Source organism: Hyla sarda, chromosome 1, assembly GCF_029499605.1.
Source record: "Hyla sarda isolate aHylSar1 chromosome 1, aHylSar1.hap1, whole genome shotgun sequence".
Lineage (NCBI taxonomy): Eukaryota > Metazoa > Chordata > Amphibia > Anura > Hylidae > Hyla > Hyla sarda.
The window spans coordinates 441,743,487-441,767,753 of record NC_079189.1 but is presented as its reverse complement, the minus strand read 5'-3'; the positions used below and the strand labels follow the sequence as shown (position 1 = coordinate 441,767,753).

Here is a 24,267-nt window from a genome sequence, read left to right as displayed (position 1 = left end):
ATGAGGGCTAATTTCTTGCGCAGTGATCTGAAGTTTTTATCGGTACCATATTTGTAGTGATCAGACTTTTTGATCGCTTTTTATTAATTTTTCCATTATGTAAAAAGTGACCAAAAAATACGCTATTTTGGACTTTGGAATTTTTTGGTGCATACGCCATTAACCATGTGGTTTAATTAACAATATATTTTTATAATTCAGACATCTCCGCACGTGGTGATACCACATGTTTATTTTTATTTATACAGTTTTTTTGTTTGCTTCTTTTTTAAATGGGAAAAGGGGGGTGAGTCAAACTTTTAATAGGGAAGGGGTTAAATGATCTTTAATAACATTTTTTGCAGTATTATAGCCCCCAGTGCACACACTGATCTTTTACATCGATCTTTGTTATCTTATAGGATAACATTGATCGATGATTCTGCCGCTTGACTGCTCATGCCTGGATCTCAGGCACTGAGCAGTCATTTGGCGATTGGCTACGCAGGAGGCAGATAAGGACCCTCCTTGTGTCTGCCAGCTGTTCGGGTCGCTGCGATTTCGCCATGGCTATCCCGAACAGCCCACTTTCACTTTAGACACGGCAATCAACTTTGAGCACCGCGTCCAAAGGGTTAATAGCACGCAGTACCACGATCAGTGCCGCGCGCTGTTAGCCACGGGTCCGGGCCGGTGGCCCTGTGTTATAGAAAGAGAGCGGTCCAGGGCGTACAGGTACGCCCTGCATCCTTAAGGGGTTAATTGTTTGAACATTTACGCACGCGCCAGTACCACATGATTATTTTTATTACATAATTTTATTTAAAAAATGGGGGGATTCAAACTTTTATTTTTTTTTTTAGTCCCCATAGGGGGCTATACCATGCAGTCTTGATTTCATACACTGTTCAATCCTATGCCATAGCACTGATCAGTGTTATCGGTGCTTTGCTGCTCCAGCCTGCACAGCATGCTTAGGGCAATAGAACACCCATCAGACAGCGAGGAGGCAGGTAAAGGAACCTTCCGATTTTGTCCCGATCAGCTCCGCTGAGCTGACAGGATGCTTTCAGTTTCATTTTAGACGCCACGATCAACTTTGATTGCGGCGTCTAAAGGGTAACTGCCGGGCATCGGCCCAATCGGTGATGTCCAGCATTAACCTTGGGTCCTGGCTGCTCATAGCAGTCAGGACCCACCGGTTTAATGTGTTCTCCAAGCGTTTTGCATCCCTCAAGTGGTTAAAAGGACTCTAAAAAATAAAAGAAGCTATCTGATTGGTTGCTATAAGCAACTGGTCAACCTTTCCTCAGCACAAGTCTTTATGAATCTCTCCCTATGTGCTCAATAAAGCCTTACTATCATTAAAAAAAGGCTTTTGGCAAGTCACAGCAACATGTCAAAAGTCTTGATCAGTCTGGGTCTCAGTGCTAAGACCTCCACTGATCTCTAGATATATCCAGGTGATCAGCTGGGCAGCAGCACGCTCTACTTCCTGGCTCAGCGCTCACTGCAGGAGATGGGCTCCATTATAGTCTATGAAGCCCCTCCCCTGACACATGACAAATTGAGTGGTGAGCTGAGAAGGGAAGCACACTGCCACATGCTTCAGTTGGCTATATCAAGAATTTGTGGAGGTCACAGCACAGATACCCCGACCAATCAAAACTTTTGTATATTGGCATGACATGTTATAAGCCTTTCTTAATGATCGTAAGATTGTAAAGACGAATGTGCACAGCAGGTCCTCTGCAATCAAAGTTATGGAAGAAAAATAGAAGCTGAAATATGTCAACACCTCTTATTTTCACAAATAACTCCAAATTCAATATTCTAACGACATACCTTTAAAAACGCTACATGAAATGTCTAAGATTGCTGCAAATATTCACATAGGAAAGAGTCGACTGGATTATACCTGGGAGAAAATTTACAGACACTTAAATAATTGGGTATCAGCAAGCATTTCTACAATGAGAGTGGGCAAGCTTTTGTTTGCCCCATGTCTATTGTCCTTGTGTATTCTGAACATTCACACACCTTAGCCTTTATATCATCAAAAGACACACAAGACAAGATATTTCCTTCATTAAAAAAATAAATATAGAAAAAGGTTTGATAAAAAGGACCTGTAAAACATACTCTGTTCCTACAACAGAAGGCTAGTAACAAAAAGAGGAATACAGAAAAAAAAGTAAAATAAAAACAGTGCATTGCTTTTTAACCTGTAAAGGGTACATATAAAATTGGCCTTTCCCATAGAGATATAACAAACATACCTCCTGCTTCTGTGCCATGGTGTACATATTGTTTATTATTACATATTAAATTCACTGAAATATAGATTTTCATAATTCCACATATTTTTCATTTAACTAATAAAACCTAATGCCATGTGGCTGGATGTTACCATCATGAATACATTATCCCATTGTAGTCACTCACAAGGGTTACTCCTCTGCCTATAAGGTGTATTGGGGTAGTTACACTGACAAAGTGTAGGGCATTACACTACAAATATTAGCAGCCACACAGCACCACATTGCTTAACCCCTGTTCAGAGGTGAAGGTTAAGGCAAGAAAACATCCACATGAATAATAACACTGATGCACCACGGCAACAGAATGACAAAAGGACAAATTTAATAACATGTTACCTAAACTTGATATAAAATCAATGTAAAATTCTAAAAACTTGACCCAAGAATAAAAATAAGCTGCAGTTCACAGATAAACTTTCTTTTTTTTCTTCACATAATACTTTCAAGATTTTAATGGACCTTTACAGGAGTGAAGTATAAACATTGGTCTCCAGGAGCTGAAACAGAATCCTTAATGACCCATTCACATTTTACACTGTATTGCAGTCTCCACCTAAAAAATGGTTATAATTATGGTTAATACCACGGTAAAAGACAGGCAAGGTTTAAGGGCTATAGTTACATTTGAATGCATGTTTTATTATTGCTTTGTGCTTATTAGGGTACATAAAAACAATTTTCTTCATAGGTTTTCTTCTACAGCTAATTACTATGTCCATCAAACAAGCTGCCTAAATAGGTCTTATCTTTCCTCTCCTGAAAGAGCTTCTGAGCCGATTGATAGCCAGAAAGAGAATAACTGATGAGAGACTGTCAAGAAAAAGGCTCTCTAATGGACTTCATTGATAAAAGGACGCTGCAAAGGCTGTAGAAAGGAAAGGGAGCAAAATATTTAATAAAGACCTATGGAGGGAATGCATTTGGACCCTAATAAGTACAAAGCAAGAATACTTATTTAGGGAAAAAAAAAGCATTCTAAAAGTGTCTATAGCCTTTAAGCATTGCCAGATTTTTAAGTTCTAACAGGGATGTTTTTTTTGGCTCAAGGCAGAAGGCAGAGTTGCAATTGAATTTAGTATTCTGACACAAACTGGATGCTAAAAACAATGTTTGACAAACCTATTGTGGTTGGTCATACAGTTCATAGAACCAGGCTATCACACATTACATGACTACATTACATTCAACCTGCTTTTCTTTCCTCTTGAAACTTTAAGCTGAACAGTTGTCATGCTACTTTCCACCTTAGGCTGCAGTACTAGACACACCGCATGAAGATGCATCATTCTTCTATATTATGCCTAAACCATAGTGCATGCAGCTAATACAGATAGTTACAATTTAGTGGATGAGTTTTTTTTTCTTTTTGGGGGGGGGGGGGGAATCAGATTCTAAACTTTTGACAGCGCAAGAAATTTGTTATCTCAAGCACATACCATACAAACAACTCTTTTAATCAAAGTTACTATGTGAAGAAGAAATAGGAGATCTGGGGGCTTATTTTTTTATTTTCTGTTCATATCCATTGATCCTGGGATTTATTCTCTCAGTAGAGCTTGATTCTTTTATTGTGGCCCAATAGTTTCAGACTCTGCAACTCACAAATTAAAAAAAATATGGCAAAATAAAATATAAAATGTTGTCCCACTGCGCTTACATCACAGATTTTAAAACATTTCTTCCTTTTTTCATGGACAGACACACATGTACAATGGCTTATTTTGCTCTTTTCATCATGTAACCAATGTCCTCCTTGTTGTTAGAGGTCCTTCAGTCACGACTTAAAGCTCCCATTGACCGTACTCTTTTCCGCACGGCCCTCAAAAAAAAAAAAAAAAAAACGCCTTGTACTTTACTGGTTCATTACCTGCAGCGTTCTGAGTGCTCAAGGCACTCAAAGCAGGGACTTCTACACTGATATTTCGTATGTAGTGCCTCCAACTCCAGACACCTTTTTTACACTAGAATGCCGAGAAGGACTCACTGTAGTAGTGCTCTGTGGACTAGATTTGGATCCTAGTCGACACTCAGGTCTTGATAATCCCTTTGGCTGTCCATTTATCTTACCATGAAGTGTCTTTACATCTGACCTGAAGAAAAGATAATAAGATTATTACAGTGCTACCATGCTAAATAAATAAACATACAAAAAGTTACTATAAGCAGTTGGGTGAAACTGCTATCACCGCCCGAGGTGGGACATCGTTGCGGCCGGTTTTAGGCTGAAGCGCCGTGTGACGTACCGGGCTAAAGAAGGTAGGTAGTAGACAGCCCGGCCGTCCAATCAGCTGTAGTGGAGCTCCAGGGGGAAAGTAGGAAGGTAAGTGAAAGTTTGTTTTCTCCTATTTTGCAGCCCGGGCAGGATGGAATAGGAAAAGTCATACTTCTTCTATAATGGCACACATCGGGGCTGACAATCATGTTGTCAGGTTATAAAGGTAAAACACTGCTAAGACAGATGCCCTTCCACTCAATATACCTTAAATACACACTTACTCTCCTCAAGCGTAACTTTAGGAATGAATGGCAAACCTACTCTGACATACTTTGGACCTCCTTTGTATGGCATCAACTTTTCCCCCTTGTTTCACAAGATTTGTTCCCTTCTAGATATGTGGAAGACTCACTTCCTCTTTTGTTTTTAGCATCTTGGCCATCAAAATGTCCTTTCTCCCAAAATCTTGTACCTCCTAGAAAACCTTCCCGTTAAAGTTCCTTTAACAGAGCTCTGCTCACTCCAGGCCCACTTTTTAAACTTTATCTGGAACTACATAGCCAAATCCAAAACCATAAAAGAAACCAGCACTGCATTAATCACAAGGTGGGTGCTCTGCTTCCCAAGGCCTGACTCCTGGCCTTATAATTCAAAAATATCCAGATAAGTAGAGATGCGGCACTCCAGTTTATGGCCTATAAAGAGATGCATTCTAAACTTATAACACATTGGTACCACACCCAGTGCTTTTGCACTCCCTTATTCCCTTTATACCCTCTCATAAATTGGGTATCCTTGTGACTGTATGAACCTACAGAATAAAGATTTTACAGAAGATTGCACTGTGTAGAAATGGAAGCCCACAAGAGTTACAAAATGGCATCTTATTTTTTTCAATTTGACCCCACAAATATATTTTTTTGTTTTGCTGTAGATTTTGTTATTAAATGATTGATGTCATTACAAAGTACAATTGATGGCGCAAAAAACAAGCCATGACATGGGTCTCTAGGTGCAAAATTTAAAGCGTTATGATTTTTAGAAGGGGAGGAGGAAAAAACAAAAGTGCAAAAACAAATATTGGCCCGGTCCTTAAATGGGCACGGTCATGAAAACAAAAAATTGATATGTTGTAGTACTTAAGTACTACAACATATCTCTAATATACTTTGTTTTAAAATCACTTTGTTAAATTAGTTTAAAATCACTTAAATTCGGCCACTAGGGGTCGCTCTCCTAGTGGCCAAATGCATTGGGCAGTGACGTCACTAATGAATTTCGACTCGTTGAAGCCTGGCAACGAGTCGGAATTCATTCACTGCGGCGCTCGCACCCGCCTGTCAATCAGACAGGCAGGAGCGAGCGCTTTGAATGAAGAGGACGCGCGCAGGCTCCCTGGCAGGCCCCGGCGACAGGTAAGATTATCTATGTTGTGTCTGTTACTGAATGTTTTTGCGGGGGAGGGGGGGTAGTGGGTTGTGCGGCGCAGCGGGGCGAGGGGGGTTGTGGGCTGCGCGGCGGGAACGGGATGGGCCATCACGGTATGCCTCCAGTTGTTTCCCCACTACAACTCCCAGCATGCCCTGACAGCCAATAGATGTCAGGGCATGCTGGGAGTTGTAGTGGTGAAACAGCTGGAGGCACCCTGTTAGGAGAACTAAGGGCGGAAATTGGCCCCCAGCAGGCATCAGTGACGTGGTGCCTGCTGGGGAAGTCTGCCTGGTAGTGAGCATACTACCAGGCAGACTAAATGCCATTTTTAAAATATTAAAAAAATAAAAATAAAGGCAGGGAGGGTGTTAGGGATAGAAGGGCAATAGGCAGGGACAGAAAAAAAAAACATGATGGTGGGAGCTACCCTTTAAGGTCAAAATGGGCTGTGTCCTTAAGGGGCTAATCATCTTTTGCCATGCTGCCTCCTCTGGTTGTAAAGACCTATAGAATATGATGCAGCTAAATAAATAAGAGTAAATTATAAGCCAAATACAGAAAGCTAGACATACAAAAAAGACGTGTAAAAAATCTGCATGACCTAGTGAGTAAAATATATAAGCCATATTTTTTCTGTGATATCACAGGTATACTTTAAAGGGAATATGTCATCAGAAATTGACCTATTGTTTAGGTCATGTTATGTTAAACATATTTTTTAAGAATTTACCGATATATTTTTCAAATTTTCCATTGCCCTACACAGGAATGCTTGCATTTGCATGGGTACACAGCAATGGGGAAGAAAATTATTCACCTATATCAGGCTTATTAAAACATTCTACATTTTGCTTTCTATACCTGTAACTTACTATGAACAGAATCTGGCATTGATTATAATATAAAAACCAACCTATCCAGGTATGATTTGAAAGAAATGGCATTACTTACCTTCCATGCTTCTTTTACTGTATCGGCCAGGGTACCACAATGCATCCATTCCACTATTTATGCTTGGCCTGTATAAAACAAACCGAGCGGGTGCTGAGGCAGATGAAAGCGGAATGTAGTGAGAACCATAAGACCAGCGGGGTACACTGATGCATCCAGTCAATGCAGCATGGAAGGCAAGTATTCACTTTTTAGTCAAGCTCCAAGGAAAAGCCTAGTTATATTTTTGGTATAATCTTTACATACAGAGAAATCTTTTAAAAGGAGTACTGCAGACACATGCAACTTCTCTATCTGCAGGATAGTCGATAAGTGTCTGATCGCGGGAAATCCGACTGCTTGGACCCCCGCAATCATCCTTTTGGGGGCCCCGGGACTCACTAAGAGGTCGCCCCCTCCATTCAGCTCTATGGGAGAGGTGGAGATTCATGAACGCTGCATCTCAGCCTCTTCCATAGAGATACATGGAGGGGGTGTCGGCCGCGGCATCATGCTGCGGCCGACACACCTCCTGCATGGGGAGATCCACGGCAGAGCCAGGGCCCGTACAGGAGATTGCGGGGGGTCCCAGGGTTTGAACTCCTTGCAATCAGACAATTATCCCCTATCCTGCAGTAAAAGGCTGCAGTACTCCTTTAAGGCAGTATTAACAAAACACTTAAAAGCTTGAAAAGATGAAAGATATTCAGTGGCCTACCCACTATTATGCTAGGAATTATTTAATCTGCTATCAGTACTGAACTGTGTAACCACAAATAAAAACTATGACCCAGGTTTGCTGGCAGAACATATCAGAATCTACTACATTAAATAATATGCAGATCAGATTTTCTCATAAATGTCTTTAGAATTACTTTAATATTTAAAAAAAAAATCCTTTAGTTCATTAGATGAAACATTTTCCTTTATAGTAGTTTTAGAGTTCTATGGCCTGGCTGAAGTATTTAGGTTACCTTTCCTAGAATACAAATTATTATAGGAGATTTCCCAACAATAAATATCATATTACTTGTAAAGATCACACAATGTTTGCCTCTGCATGCTGTTAAACACATCTGTCAGCAGTTACAAGTCAATACTCCTAGTAGCCAAAACACACACACACACACACACACACACACAAACAGGTCCCTTCCAACATAAATACAGTAGACATATCAGTATCAGTCCCCTATTCTTTTAGCACTCCTATGAGCCAATAAGCAAAAAAGGTTTTTGGCTTTTAAGTGTACAGACCTTGGCTGTAATATTCTGCCCTTACCTAGGGAAGCACCACCTAGTGTTCAACCTGCACAGCGATTTGCACATCCACATAATGGGTGGAATGCTGGAGAACACACAGTCACTCTCCCCACAACCAGATCTCTGCATAGTGATGCTCTGTACGCTGCAGAGCAGTCAACAGAAAATCGATTTCTGGATTACTTTTTAGGGAGGGACTCCACACTTTGTAGTAACACTGAGGAGACTTCTCCTGCCAGGAAAAGTAAGAAGGGACTAGGGATCGACCGATTATCGGTATGGCCGATAATCACGATTTTGGGCATTATCGTATCGGCAATTACCTTGCCGATAATGCCCCGCACGGCGACCCCCCCCGACCCACCGCGTCGCACCCCCCACTGTAGTGCTGGGCGGTATACCGGTATGGATTTTTGCCCATACCGCTATACCGGTCGGGCCCCTCCCCCACCCTCCGAGTCAATAAAAAAAATTAAACTTACCCGTAATGGGGTTGGTCCGGGCCATCCATCCTTCCTGTAGTGTCCGGCGGCATTCTGGGTGGCGGGTGAACCGGTCCGGGCTGTCCTTCTGCGGGGGTCCTCTTGCCACTCCGGGCAGGCTCCGGCCTAGTACGCTGCATAGACGCCGCTACGCCTTGATGTCAGGTGCGTTGCTGCGCAGTGGCGTCTATGCAGCGTTACTAGGCCGGAGCCTGCCCGGAGTGGAGAAGAGGACCCCCGGAGAAGAAGGACAGCCCAGACCGGTTCACCCTCCACCCGGAATGCCGCCGGACACTACAGGAAGGATGGATGGCCCGGACCACCCTCCCCGGACGGTCCCTGCAGCAACTGGGAAGGTGAGTCAGGGTTCTGGGATGGACAGGGGTCTGTATAATATACTATACCTACAGTAGGCCCTCCAGCTGTTGCAAAACTACAACTCCCAGCATGCCCGGACAGACAACGGCTGTCCGGCATGCTGGGAGTAGTAGTTTTGCAACAGCTGGAGGCCCCCCTAGGCGCGGTGCGGTGGCGGTGATAGGTCTCAGGACCCCGGACAGGCAGGGGGAGAGAAGCGGGTGGTGGCAGCGCCGGCCTATGGCACCGCAAAAGCCATTGCAGTGCATTGATTTAAATCAATGATCTGCAGCAGTGTCGCGGGGGGATGAATAGCCGATAACTTATACCGGAATATCGGTATAAGTTATCGGCTATCGGCCCTAACCTCCACCGATTATCGGTATTGGCCCTAATAAAACGATATCGTTCGATCCCTAGAAGGGACTATATTGTACATTGCCAAAAGGGGAAGGGGATGAGCTCTGTCCAAAGCCCCCAGCAGCACAGAATTGCAGCAGTATCTTAAAAGGAAGCCACAAGAAATGGATTTTTTCTTGCTGAGGCAAAAAAAAGTCAGGTTACTTTAAAACTATTAGCAGCCTTTAAGGACTAGGTATAAAAAAGCTTCATGGGATAACCTCCTCAAAAGTGCATTCTGTTGCTTCACTATATCATTACCAGAAAACTGTTTATTATAAGTTCACACCGCTGAGCTCCGTCCTGTCCAGGGCCTGTTTGGCTCTCTTTTCACACTGAATGGACCCTGAATGGGTCAGGGCACAACTGAAACCACTGGGTCCCAATAGATCCTATTGCCATGAATTGGGTCATTTGGGTGTCTGTTATTTTAGGGGAGTTGAGAGGAGACAAATACAAGACATGCAGTGTTTTTTTTCTCTACGAAGCTCCATTTAGCGGAGTTCAGCTGTGATGTGAGTGAAGCCTTACATGTTTTGCTTGAGCTATACATTTATTCAAGCTAATATATTTTGTGGAGAGACCCACGAAACGACGTCCGTTGAGGGTGCACGGTGTCCCTGGATGGCTTGTGGGAACATGCCTGTTATAGGTAATGAATGATGGTATTATTTTCATATGTGATTATTATGTTATCATTGCCAGACTATTATTAAGAGGGAATAATTATTATTGTGCATTGTTCCTGTTATTGTGAATTGATTTAATCCAGGACCAGGGAACCGGTGCTATTGCTGGGGTACATGTTTTTTAGGGGTGGGGGTTGTCTGTCCTTTTTTGTATTGTTATTGTTGGTTTAACTTTTCAATAAAATGTATAGATTTTGCAATCATTGTTTATTGGTTGAGGTGACAATTGTAGGAGTATTTATTATAGGAGTTTTGTTACCATTTTTCTATTGGTTTTTCTATATAATATTCAGAGGAAAAGTGTAGGTATTATACATTGGATAATGCTCTATAAAACAAAATGAAGGAAAATTAGAATCAGATTTAAACTTTTCTATACTGTAAAGGTCATAAAAAACTTGAAGCACATATTTTGTAAGTATTTTGCATAATTATATTCTTACCTCTGAACTGACATGGAAGCTCCTTCTACAAATTCCATGGTATTAAGAAATGTGACCGTTTTACTTCCCCCATAAGAGGGCGACCTGGGTATTCCAGATGGCGAAGATGGAACTTGATGGCCAGGGGACTTGTATGACCCATTACTAACTCGTCCTTGCAAGGGCTGATGACTCTGGATATTGTTATTGGCCAGGTCAGCCTGCAAAGATGTGGTGGAAGTCCTAGGAGCTCTGGAGACTGCACTAGAAAGGGAGGATAGAGAGGACTGTAGAATAGGGTTCCTGGAGCTAAAATTTGTAGCCCCTCCCAAAAGATTGTCCTTCGAACCATAGCGGCCTGCAGTAGCACGTGGGTTCTCTGAGAGTGAGCTGACCTGCTGTAAGCTGTATGTGCTCGGGGTATCATAGACCCCTGAGTCTGCAAAAACTGAATCTGTGTGAGAATGTAGCAGCTTCTCTCTTTCCTCCATCTCCTTCCTTTCCTGGATTGAGGCCATAATGGATTTGGAAAGGTTGTCATAGCGCACGGGAGAAGGATCTCTTTGATGTCCAGCAGCCCTGTTTAATACAGGACTGAAACTTTGAGCTGGTTGCCGCTCTGCTCCTCTTAGATGGCACATTTTGGCAGACATATATGGTGAATGGTATCCCACAGAACCAGAGGCAGTGTGTGCAGTGCATTTATCAGATGCTGAAGCCATTGGGTTGAGTAAACTGTCATAAGATAAACTTCCATTACGGTTAGACAAGGCGTTAGGGGAAAAAACACTTTTGTACGGTGTAGTAGTTTCACCCTCTGATTTCACCATCTGAAGAGGAATTTTCTCTGATTCACGACGCACAGAATTCTTCAGGCTCAGTGAGCGCGAGTTGGCAGTGAAGTTGTCAAGTTGCAGCGGAGATGACTGGTAGGACTTGTGGAGGGAATTCTTGCGGTACTCCTGAAAATCTAGGTTGGGCTCTGACTGGTAATCATGGTTCCTGCAGTCTTCCTCCAAAAACACACTGTCCTTTAGTCCTTCATGCATAGCAATCTGAAAAAGGCAGCATTTGCAACATTTACATCTCAACTTAAAAATGTAACACACAAAAAAAAAAAAAAAAAAAAAAGAGTGTTTACATAATGAAAGAATAGGAATGGTGTGAAGCTGCCCAAAAGGGAGCAAAGTCTGGTAGTATGCCATTTTATGAACAGCTGCCTTAAAGGGGTACTACGGTGGTAATTATTTTCTTTTTGGAACACAGTGCTCGCTGCTGACATCACGAGCACAGTGCTCTCTGCTGACATTTTAGAAACTGTCCAGAGCAGCATATGTTTGCTGTGAGGATTTTCGCCTACTCTGGACAGTTCTTAAAATGGACAGAGATGTCAGCAGAAAGCACTGTACTCATGATTCAGCAGAGAGCTCTGTGTTCCAAAAAGAAAAGAGATTTCCTCTGTACTAGTCAACAGTTAATAAGTACTGGAAGGTTTAAGATTTTTTAATAGAAGTAATATACATATCTGTTTAACTTTCTGGCACCAGTTGATTTAAAAATAAAAATAAAGTTTTCCACCGGAGTACCCCTTTAAGGACGAAGGGCGTACCTGTATGCCCTCGTCCCTTCTATGACGCAGGTACACAAGCTGACCCTGCGTCATAGCGGGGTGGTCCCAATGGACGTTGGTATTCTGGCCTTATACATCTTATCCCTTATCCAAAGGATAGGGGATAAGATGTCTGATCGCAGGGGTCCCACCGCTGGGACCCCCGTGTTCTCTGTGCAGCCCCCGGCATTCTGTTCTGGGCACTGCCTCTGAGATGTGGCGTCACGGCCACGCCCCTTCCATTCCTGTCTATGGGAGGGGGCGTATAAGGGGCCGTGCTGGGGGCCGCACAGATTGCCTGGGTCCCAGCTGCGGGACCCCTGCGATCATACATCTTATCCCATATCCTTTGGATAGTGGATAAGATTTATAAGGCCGGAATACCCCTATAAGGGGTTAAGACTCGACAGTCTCCTCGTTTACATTACTTTCTACATAATAATGTCATGTATATATTAATTATAATTGATTACCACATTTTTTCCTATTACACACTGAAGATTGTTCTTAACTCTTATTTTAACACAAAACGCCAACAGCAAAGGAGAGAAAATACAATACAACAGAGGCTTTTAATTGTACCTGTTCTGTAGCTGGGTGGTAGTGTACTTTGGGATTTGCTCCAAATCCTGGTCGGTATTTATACATGGCTGGAGTTGGGGGACTGATCACTTTTGGTGATAGTCCACTGTCTGTAGGAGAATACGTTACATTTCCATAACTACATACCAAACAGTTGTGCAAAATTCCAGTAACTGTTCTTAATCTTTTTTATAAATTGCTAGAATTGTGATAGCACAGTGATAACATGCCGCACTCTTACATTTGTCGTAGTTACCTAGAGATGCTACCATATAAAACATTTTTTCTTATCTATTCATCAGGAATTGCCACGCGAAACACTACAACAATCTAAACACAACAACAACATTAGAAATGTTTTTTCTCAGAATGTTTATAAATTGTGACCACAATTACCAATGCAATGCTATTATCTAAAACAGAGAAAAAACAACCTAAAAGGCACATGCTTTCTGACTGCTATAGTCTGCTGTTCAGTAGCTACTGTACAGGAAGCACTTCTCCGAGGAGATTGCCAAGAAAGGAAGCTCTACTGCATAATAAATAGAGAGGTTATCAATCTGTTTTCCCATCAGTGACCTTAACATTTCTTACTTTTACCTTCACCACTTCCCAGTGTTGCCTTCATGTCAGAATATTTGGTGGGGTCTCCTTTAGGAGGTAGAGGTGGCTGTATATCCAGAGATTTATCATTCATACTTTCTAGACTTCCTTTGGACTGAAAGAAAAAACAATGAATTAAGAGATGGAATAATAGAAGATTGAGAAATGAAGACATTTCACAGAGTCTGATAGTCACCTTGGAGTGGTGTAAGTTAGCCTGGATACCATTGTCACTTATCTTTACAGTTATTTGCCTTTCTGACAGATCTTGACGTATAAATGGAGGCTTGAGTGTGATTTGTGGCCTCTTCTTTGGTTCAACCACATACCTTATGTAAGGAAAAGAGGTTCGCCCGTTAGACAATATACGGACAGACTATGAGCAGATGTTTTACACAATGACGTAAATCTGTTTATTGATTGTTATAAAATGGACAAAATCAGTGACTGACTGCTGTGTTGTGTTCAGAAAACCCAGGAAATAAAACAGAGGCACTAAGGTAGACTGAAGCACCAATGCTGGCCTCAGCAAGGTGAGTATATTGTATTATTGTACACTTCAAATAGGCTGTAATGTGATTATTTAATCTAAGAACACCTTTAAACAGAAGTCAGTTACAAATAATCTCATGCATTGCAGATGATCAGGGCTTCTTATATAGATTCTAGATATGAACCAATTCAAATAAGACAGAAGGTGACTTCTAATGCACACATATCTTTAAAAGGGTTTATCTGGTGGGATGTCCTGTCTCAGCCAGTGAGGTGAGCACTGGAGGTGAGTACTGGTTTATTTTTTTTTATAGACTGTAAATTAGGAATTGTTCTAAATCCCCCCTCCCACCAGATAACTCCTTTTGGTATAAGGAGTAGATGGAAAACAGCACTGAACCCATCCAATGTGCCCATGGTCACCTGGACTGCCAGTCCAGCAAATCATCATAGGATATAGAATTGAGTATATGTGTATAGTTCAGGCACTGGCATGATGCAGTATGCCCCGACGGGACCGGAGCAGAAGTGACGCCCAGCGCCTGCGCACATGAATTGTTTACAAGCCAGCCGGTCAGCATTCCAATACATGCATAATTAAACAAGTAGATCTGAAGACCGAACATATATGAATGGAGATGACTGTTACCTAGCAGGTATGCTGGCATATTTAATGTATTGGCATATGTGTATTTATATGATTACTGGATTTTTAAGGATATTTTGTTCCTGTATACTATAGTGGTTGCTATGACGATTTGTCTTGGAGCACTCTGAACCAATGAGAAAGGGTGGGTGTGATTTGCTAATTATTCACAAATGTGTATTGACCAATGAATGTGGTTTAAGACTCTCACAAATATACTTTTTTATACTTTTATCATCATATATGAGGTCATACCTCACCAAGTTGGGATTTTGAGAACAAATTATATTTCTTAAAAGGATTTTTAAAATTACAACACTTGTACTTGTACGTGCATCTACAGGAAGGTGGGCCAACTACTGGAACCCCCGTGATTTTAAAAATGAGCCATCTTTGGTGAATGCATGGAGCAATGGTGCACATGTGTAACTCACTTCTCCAATGTGAACTGAGACATGGGTACCTGTTCTTAAGATTGTGGGGGTCTCAGCAATCAGACCCCCACAATCAGACACTTATCCCCTATCCACAGGATGTGTTCTATGCAAAAAGTGATTGCAAGAAACTGACTAAGACTCTAGAGCAGTGTTTCCCAACCAGTGTACCTCCAGCTGTTGCAAAACTACAACTCAAAGCATGCCTGGACAGCTTTTGAAAGCCTTTTACTGTCCAGGCATCCTGGGAGTTGTAGTTTTGCAACACCTGGAGGCACCCTGTTTGGGAAACACTGCTCTAGACATTTGACATCCCGTCATCTAGGTCATTACCACTTCCAGGTCTACCTATTCTTTTTGACCTGCACTAACCTGTAGTTTTACAGTTTTTTCTGCATACTTTTTCTTTGGTACCTATTTATATCTGCAGGAATTTTCAGTTCCTTCATATTTTATGTTTATCTACATTATTACTCCTTTTCTGCCTACATGCATTTTGGTTTTCAATATTTTGTTAGAACCTGTTGATACTGTACTATACCAAGCCGCATATTCTTGCAGGATACACTTTCTATACAGCGGTATGAATGCCTTTTACTACAAAAAGGGATCTCCTAAGTATACACGCAGACTAAGAGGCTTTATTTATACTTACACATATGATCTTCAGTCATTACAATCTGGCCTTTTCTACAATATTTTTAATTTTATCTGAAATGGCATATATCTAAAATAACTTGACAAAAAAACACATCTTGAAAGTATATATTTCATCATTAAATGTTCATTAACTAATACTAATGTAATACTTATACCAGCACTAAGTAAAAGAGGAACTGGGCAGCTAGATTGAGCTACTGAGCATGTATTAGCACTGGACACATTAGGTGGGCATTCTCAGAGGAAGTCTATAAGAAGTCTACACAGCTAAATGTAGATATGGGAGCATTTTTTTTTTTTTATTATTCCAAAAAAATTATGTTTTGTGTGATCTAAGGATGCATTCACACCACGACTGCAGCGCCGGTCTGGCTAGGGTACGGAAGCACCTGGTTTTCCCCTCCCCCAGCCGGATCCAGCAACCGTAGTGTGAATGCAGCCTAACAGAGTAAATTTAAATGAATTCATGGGACAACAACCACCTTAAAAGTGTAGGCGTGTTGCATGTCACATAAAATTCTGCAAGCTGCTTCCACTGTCTCCTTGGCAACAGACTACAAACTATTACTTATTTACATTACAGTGAATGATAGCTGACAGTTAGTAGTCTGTTGCCAATAAGATGATAAGAAGCAACTGACAATCCCCAATAACATGCAGTAAATGTGAGTGATAATGGGCCACTGTAAAGTAGTAGATTTAGTGATAATTCTGACATTCTATGATTTTGCATTAAAAGAGGTAAATCCTCTCTGGGACAGATCTTGTGCTCTAACGTGACTCTCTAACATCTGACATCTATGATTCGGCAACACTAGAAACACAGGAGATCAAGATCAACTTCTCACCTTGGTGATAATGGACTGCACAAAACATGTTGTATGTTCCCACAGCATCCTCTGGTGAAAGGATTAACTCCTCCTCGAAATTTCCCTGTCACCTTATGAAAATGTTACAAATGTTAGTACCGTATGTAAAAATGAAATTCAAATTCTTAAACAATGAAAATATAATGTAGATGTTTTATCTTGGATTAACTTAACTTTTTTATATGCTTTGCTACTTAAAGGGGTAGTCCAGTGGTGAAAAACTTATCCCCTATCCTAAGGATAGGGGATAAGTTTGAGATCGCGGGGGGTCCGACCGCTGGGGCCCCCTGCGATCTCTCTGTACGGGGGCCAGGCTCTCCGGCCAGATAGCGGGTGTCGACCTCCGCACGAAGCAGCGGCCGACACGCCCCCTCAATACATCTCCTTGGCAGAGCTGGAGATTGCCGAAGGCAGCGCTTCGGCTCTGCCATAGAGCTGTATTGAGGGGGCGTGTCGGCCGCCGCTTCGTGTGGAGGTTGACAAGCCCCCTTCCCGCGGGCTGTCGGGGCTCCGTACAGGAGACCGCGGGGGGTCCGACCGCTGGATAGGGGATAAGTTTTTCACCACTGGGTCACAACTGGACTACTCCTTTAATCAACAGTTATAGGTTGAGGTAGAAGGCTAGCACTAGCAGGACTCCTCAAAGACGTCAACATGTAATGCAGATATAATAATAATAATAATAATAATAATAAACTGATAAACTGTACTTCAGCTATTCATAAGAACTCTTTTTTCCCCCATAATATTTAGCTAACACTGTAGGTGCAGTTTAACAAAATTGAGTTTAGAGGTAGTACCTCCCAAGTTTTTAAAATGTTTCAAAACAATTTTTTTACCTGTTCATTGGTGGTGCGACCTCGCACAACAAGAACAATATGAAAGCCAGTGAGACCAATAACCGGAATGAAAAAAAGGCCAGCCACACACATGACTGATATCCTGGAACCAGGCGCTAAGGATTTTTGCTCTCCACATAGTTTTTACTAACATAACTTAGAAACACGGTAAGATCTTTAACCAGATCAGGTACATCCTATTTATTTTTGCAACATGCTTGCACTACATTGGATTACAAACTCTTTTGGGGGAGATTTATCAAAACCTGTGCACACGAAAAGTGTAAGTGTCAGAAGAAGGGACCGGATTTGTCTGGAAATGTATCATATGTTGAAAAAGAACAGTACAAAAATTATTTACTTCTTTATTCATCCATTATTCATCTGACCCCCCCCCCCCCCCCCAAAAAAAACTGCAAACTTCCCTTGTAAAAGCTGTGTAGAGGAAAAGTTAACCAGTTGCCCAAAGCAGCCAATGAGATTACTTCTTTTATTTTTCAAAGGCCTCTTTAAAAATAAAAGAAGAAATCTGATTGGCTGCTAAGGGCAACTGCTCCACTGTATAGGTTTTGATAAATCCCCCACTTGTGCCTAGACACTACTTGCTCAGTTAACCCATTGGTTATCAGACAGAACAGTGCTGTTAGTTTCCAAGGCAGGTGTTATGGTAGGAGATGGAGATGTATGGCAAACTTCGAGGAGGATAGGAATTCCGGCGCCGACCAAGGAGGAGACAATGGAGCCACGTGTGTAACGAACAGATTTAATCCAATGCAACGCATTTCACCGCGCTTGCGCGGTGAAACGCGTCGCATCGGATTAAATCTGTTCGTTACACACCTGGCTCCATTGTCCCCTCCTTGGTCAGCGCCGCAATTCCTATCCTCCTCGAAGTTTGCCATACATCTCCTTACTGTTTTTAGGAAGGCTGCAGACCGGGATCATCTTATCAAACGCATATCCTGGTTGTGTGGGAGTGCACACAACCTGGCAGGGTGAGCCTTTACCCTCCCCTCCCACACACCTGTGATCCCGTTGATTCTCCACAAGGGAGCGCCTGGTTTTTCTTTGTTTTACATGGTAGGAGATGGGCATGAAGACAAGTTAACTGCCTCCTGGAACATTCAGAAGAATTTTCCATTATTGAGTTATTTGGATTATAATATTAAACAGGGCAACATTTTGTGTACCCATTTAAGGCCGGCTAGATCTTTGACTAGCATAAACCTCTCGCATACAAGATGATCTGTTGATCTATCCATTTTTGTCAATACAGTATCACACTTGTAAAGTAAATGCACATTAGATAGATTTGCTGCGGCTTTTCCATGTGGAAATTTGCATGGCAAAGCCGCAATAGATTACAGTTACCAACAAAGTAGATCTGCTTTTTGAAATCTTACATCCACACACTAGAAAGGTTCCCGGCTATAAAGAAAGTAAAACCTGCAACAAATCAGAAGTGGTCAATCTAAATCTGTCCCCACCTAAAACGTGTGGATTTGTCGCAAGTGATCATATCTTTACATGAATGGAATTTTCAGAGCAATGCAACTATCCATTTTTGGCTATGACACTCTGATAACATGGCAGAAATCCACGTAAAAAAAAAAATATTGACATTATAAACTAATAATGCAAGATCACTCACTAGTATCACATATTAATTATGTTTGTCACAATAGCAACAAAAGGTTAATGAGAATTTACATCTATTTTTGTGTACTGAAAGGATACGTAATACTGGTGTGGGCTTCTCCCAGAACCTCCAGATGGTGCAGGACAAATATGAGGCCAAATGAGAAGACCCCAACCATGTGTGTGCTCAGAGACAGCAGGAACAGGAAGAAATAGCGATAATTCCTGCGCCCTATGCAGTTATTCACCCAGGGACAGTGATGATCAAAATCCTACCGAAAGAAAAAAGGGTTTACATAAACCACAGTATTGTAGGAGATATTGTATAGCAGTATGTTAACATTTTCTGGTTCTATATGGTGCATACATGCAAAAAGGATTTAGTACGAATAGTGGACACAACAAGTAAGTGCTTTATGTCTTGTACTGAAATTTCACATGGACTTCTGGAGCACAAATTAAAGTTTACATTATGTTTTTTTTGTTTTTCCCCATCAACACACTTATATGAGGGCTTGTTTTTTTCGGGACCATTTGTACTTTGTAATGACTGCCTTCATTTTTCTACAAACATATGCTCCGAATAACCGTACCCAATTTGTATAGTTTGTCAGGTTTTACTCATTTAAAAAAAATAAAAAAAAAATCTAAAAAACATTTAGAAAATATTATTTTTTAAATTGCCATTTTCTGACACCTATAACTTCAAAATTTTTTGTACAGTGGGCTGTATGATGGCTCATTTTTTGCACTGTGATCCGTCTTATTTAATGGTATCATTGTGGTATTGATCAGACTTTTTGATAGCATTTTTCTTTGGCATTTTTTCTGGGACATGACGTGTTAAGAAAAACCCAGAATTCTGGGGTTAGGTTTTTTTTATGTTTATTCCATTTATTGTACAGGATAAATTATGTTACGTTTTAATTGTTTGGACAATTACACACGAGGTGATACCATATTTGCCTATTTTTATTATGCTTACATATTTTTTATGGAAAATGGGAAGGGGGGTGATTTTAACTTCTAGTAAGGAAGAATTTAAAGGGGTACTCCACTGGAAAACTTTTTTTTTTTTTTTTTAAATCAACTTGTGCCACAAAGTTAAACAGATTTGTAAATTACTTCTATTAAAAATCTTAATCCTTCCAGTACTTATCAGCTGCTGTTATGATCCTTTTCTTTTTTAATTTCCTTTCTGCCTGACCACAGTGCTCTCTGCTGACACCTCTGTCCATTTTAGGAACTGTAAAGAGTAGGAGCAAATCCCCATAGTAAACCTCTGCTGCTCTGGACAGTTCCTAAAACGTACAGAGGTGTTAGCACGGTGGTCAGGCAGAAAGGAAATTCAAAAAGAAAAGAATTTCCTGTGGATCATAGCAGCTGATAAGTACTGGAAGTATTAAGATTTCTTAATAGAAGTAATTTACTAATATGTTTAACTTTCTGGCACCAGTTGATTTAAAAAAAATAAAAAATTCCAGTGGAGTACCCCTTTAATGCATGTGTTTTACATTTTTTGTTTTTTTTTGTTTTTTTGAACACATTAGGGAAACCTTAGGAGGAATCTTTAGATTCCCCAAATAGATTTACTCCACTAGACAACCAGGGAGCACTTCACTATCCCTTAAGATGATACTGTACACTTTGACAGTAGCAATCTTAAGGGTTAATAGCCGTCTGGGTTGATTACCACATGTTGGCCATTAGCAGCAGCCCCCTGCTACGGAAATCAGCTAGGGGTAGTCTGATTTTTGCCCATTGGCTAAGGGGGGTGCCCCAAAATACACCACCACATATGCCCATTTGGCACTAATACCCTTCTCCCTCTAGCCAGATAAAAAGTAACTTTTGTTTGATTAATAATAAAAATTAACCCCTTTACTCAACAGCCTGTTTAGACCTTTAATGACCAAGGCTTTAATGACCACTTATTTGGTAATAACTATGGAACACTTTTACTTATGAAAGCGATTCTGAGATCGTTTTTTCATGACATATTGTACTTTACATTAGTGGTAAATTTTGATTGATATATTTAGCTTTTTATGTAAAAAAATGTTTTAAATGTTGTAAAAAAAAAAAAAAAAATTTGCATTTTTCTAGATTTTATATTTTCTGCTCGTACGATAAATAGCCATGCCGCACCAAATTAATGACATGGCATAAAAACTATTTAAAACATTTTTTTTTTTTTAAATCATGTTTGTAAGTCACCGTATTCTGTGAGCTGCAACCTTTAACATTTTTTCACTGACGCAATGTGTGAGGACTTTTCTTTGCCGGACATGTTGATTCATGGGGGGGGGGGGGGGGTACTATTTTTGATGGTGTATTATACACATAGAATTTATTTTATAATTTTTTTATACTTTTTCAAATTTTTTTCCTTTAATATTTAATTTTATTTTGTTTTCACTTTTTTTCCACACTTATTTTTTACTATTATACACATAATTCAATGGAGTACACATATGTACTCCATTGAATTATGCCTATGTCTGTCAGTACTGACAGGCATAGGATAGATCAGTCCCTACCTTAGGTAAGAACTGATCACTCATGTTGCCATGACAACGGAGGCCACTGTCAGTCATCCGGTTGCCATAGCAACCATCGGTGCTCTGCTTTCACTTTAAGTGAAATAGTACATATATATCAAAAAGCTGAGATTCTCAATGCATAATAGTATTGAAGCATGGATCAATATATAAATTTATTTATGCTCATGGAATATTGGAAGTATAACTGTACAGATGGAGACTCAGTGAGATGTGGATATAGGCTATTGGTAACAAAGTAATGTATCCTGTATCTTGTTGAGTCCCCTAGGGGCCCACGTGTCTCGTGTCATGATTCAAAATATTTCTTGTGCAAGTACTTTCTGTCTCAAGTCCCCACCTCTATGTGGAAGTGTCACACGTTCGATTCCTTGTACTTACAAGGATGCTGTGGTGCCAGCATGGCACTGTGCATGGATACTGCTGAGGTATTACGGGTCTTGAAATGTGTAATATCGGATAGGTGCTTTCTAATTCTGACTTTTAATGGAGTGGTGGTGCACCCAGCGTATTGTAGTTTGCAGTCGGTACATGAGATGTGGTATATAACATGAGTTGTGTTACAGTTAACATATTGTTTGATATTGTACGATTTACCTGTGGAATAAGATGTAAAACTGTTACCAGATCTGAAAACCGAACAGCAAGTACAAATACTATGACCACATTTGAATGTACCCGTGTTCTTAGCCATGGTAAGTCACGTTTGGTGGAGCTGGAAAACAGACTAAGTGACAGTAATTGTCCCAATGTGGGTGCTCGTCTGGCTATGCATCTATAGCCGCCTGTTAGAGCCTCTGAAAAAGCGGGTTCTGTGAGAATGAGTGGCACAAGTTTGTGTACAATTTTACAGATCCCGCCAAAGTGTGCACTGTATTGGGTAGGGACCATGATGGGGTTGGGAGAGACTGGTTTTGATGTACGTCTGGGTGGACCAATTTTTATCAAGTCCATCCTGTTTTTGCTAGATACAATTTTAGAGGCTTATTTGAGCATCCAGTCAGGATATCCCATCTTTTTCAGGTGAACACCTAGATCATCCATTTCACGCATGAAATCCGAAAATTCGGAGAAGTTTCGGCGGGCATGAAGAGCCTCACCCACGGGTAAATTTTTCATCAAGTGAAATGGGTGACAAGGAGTCGCGTGTAGCTTTGAGTTAAAGGGGTATTCCAGGCAAAAACTTTTTTTTATATATATCAACTGGCTCTGGAAAGTTAAACAGATTTGTAAATTACTTCTATTAAAAAATCTTAATCCTTCCAATAGTTATTAGCTTCTGAAGTTGAGTTGCTGTTTTCTGTCTAACTGCTTTCTGATGACTCACGTCCCGGGAGCTGTCCAGCTCCTATGGGGATATTCTCCCATCATGCAAGGGATATTCTCCCATCATGCAAGGGATATTCTCCCATCATGCACAGCTCCCGTGACGTGACATCATCATTGAGCAGTTAGACAGAAAACTTCAGAAGCTAATAACTATTGGAAGGATTAAGATTTTTTAATAGAAGTAATTTACAAATCTGTTTAACTTTCCGGAGCCAGTTGATATAAAGGTTTTGCCTGGAATACCCCTTTAACTGCAGTTTCTTTTCTGTGGGTAGTGGATATAACCCTGGTGCTAGATGTATCACCTCTTAGATTTAAGTCCAAAAATGCTACTGTGTTTTTGTGAGAGGCTAATGTAAAGGGTAAATTGTCAGGGTTATTGTTGAGATATGCTGCAAGGTTTTGTATCTCATCTATATATCGACCATAATAAATTATGTTTTTCTTATACAGAATATTTTCAGAAAACAAAAAACGCATCTCCCACCAACTCATATAGATATTCGCTAAAGATGGGGAAAATTTGGCCCCCATGGCCACCCCGTTGATCTGCAGGTAGTACATCCCATCAAAATCAATCACTGAAAAAACTGGACTCACGTCCACTTTAGCTAATTTCTACCTCAAGAATACCAAACCATATAGCTAAAAATTATAAACTTTATTATATCAAAAATTACAAAAAAGTCTTAACAATCGGTCATTCAGGTTAAAGAGTCTCCAGTAACAGAGTACTCTATTGGGTCAATTCTCACTACTTTATACCCAACGCGTTTCCCCGTACATAGATAAAAGTACGGTTCATCAGGGGTTATGAACGGAGACAGAATGGAGAGAAATTTTACAGTAAATAATTATTATAGAAGTTGTCTACACTATTCCACTCTATATCCAGAAATGGCATACATAGCACATATATGACAGACATAGCACAAAATAAAGCACATAGCTAGCAAGCAAGGCAAGAAGAAGAGGATAACACGTTGCTCCAGTATATCTGGCAATCAGTGAGTGTCCTTCAGTTGAAGTTCCATCTCCTTCAAATAGACCAAATTTACATCAACAATTAGATGCAGGAAGTACACATGATACGAATGTCTGTCCTTCTTTCATAATGGCCCCAACTGCTTACATTATTAGTCTCCAGTTGTATCCTCAAAAAATGAATAAAAAGGAGAAGGAACTCATCCAATTAAATTAAATTTATTGTCGCCACTAAATGTGCCACCTCAAGACAGGACTAAAATGAGCCAAAGAGCTAAATCCCTTGTAACAATAGTGTAGAAGTTCTACAAGTAACTTCTAAATAATGTCCCAAATAGTACTACATCACATTGACCATGGATAAAGGTACATCATTGCCCTATATTGGGTTAATCTCCACTTCAGTTTACTCTTGTTCCTGACCACTGGATGTTCATAATCCTGGATGGTGGGTACATCCCGTCAAATAAAGAAATTGTGAGTGAGAAGATAGTCAATAACTAATAGGATGTACACCTGCAGATCAGCGGGAT

At 40.7% G+C, this 24,267-nt stretch overlaps 1 protein-coding gene across 5 annotated transcripts in view; it reads right to left on the bottom strand.

Moving 5' to 3' along the window:
• Positions 1–2,273: 2,273 nt before the first annotated feature.
• The window catches only part of ZDHHC8 (zinc finger DHHC-type palmitoyltransferase 8), a 96,890-nt gene continuing 74,896 nt past the window's right edge, over positions 2,274–24,267 (bottom strand). For 3 of the 5 annotated variants that reach the window (XM_056532682.1, XM_056532649.1, XM_056532675.1), the window contains exons 4-11: positions 18,960–19,132; positions 17,223–17,325; positions 16,363–16,454; positions 13,479–13,611; positions 13,274–13,397; positions 12,680–12,789; positions 10,510–11,543; positions 2,274–4,390 (exon numbers count right to left, since the gene is read on the bottom strand). In XM_056532682.1, the coding sequence (XP_056388657.1) occupies positions 4,210–4,390; positions 10,510–11,543; positions 12,680–12,789; positions 13,274–13,397; positions 13,479–13,611; positions 16,363–16,454; positions 17,223–17,325; positions 18,960–19,132 (1,950 nt within the window). In that variant the 3' untranslated portion in view covers positions 2,274–4,209. Of the gene's footprint in view, positions 4,391–6,897; positions 6,966–10,509; positions 11,544–12,679; positions 12,790–13,273; positions 13,398–13,478; positions 13,612–16,362; positions 16,455–17,222; positions 17,326–18,959; positions 19,133–24,267 lie in introns of all 5 variants that reach the window. The other 2 variants (XM_056532664.1, XM_056532659.1) reach the window with 2 other exon arrangements.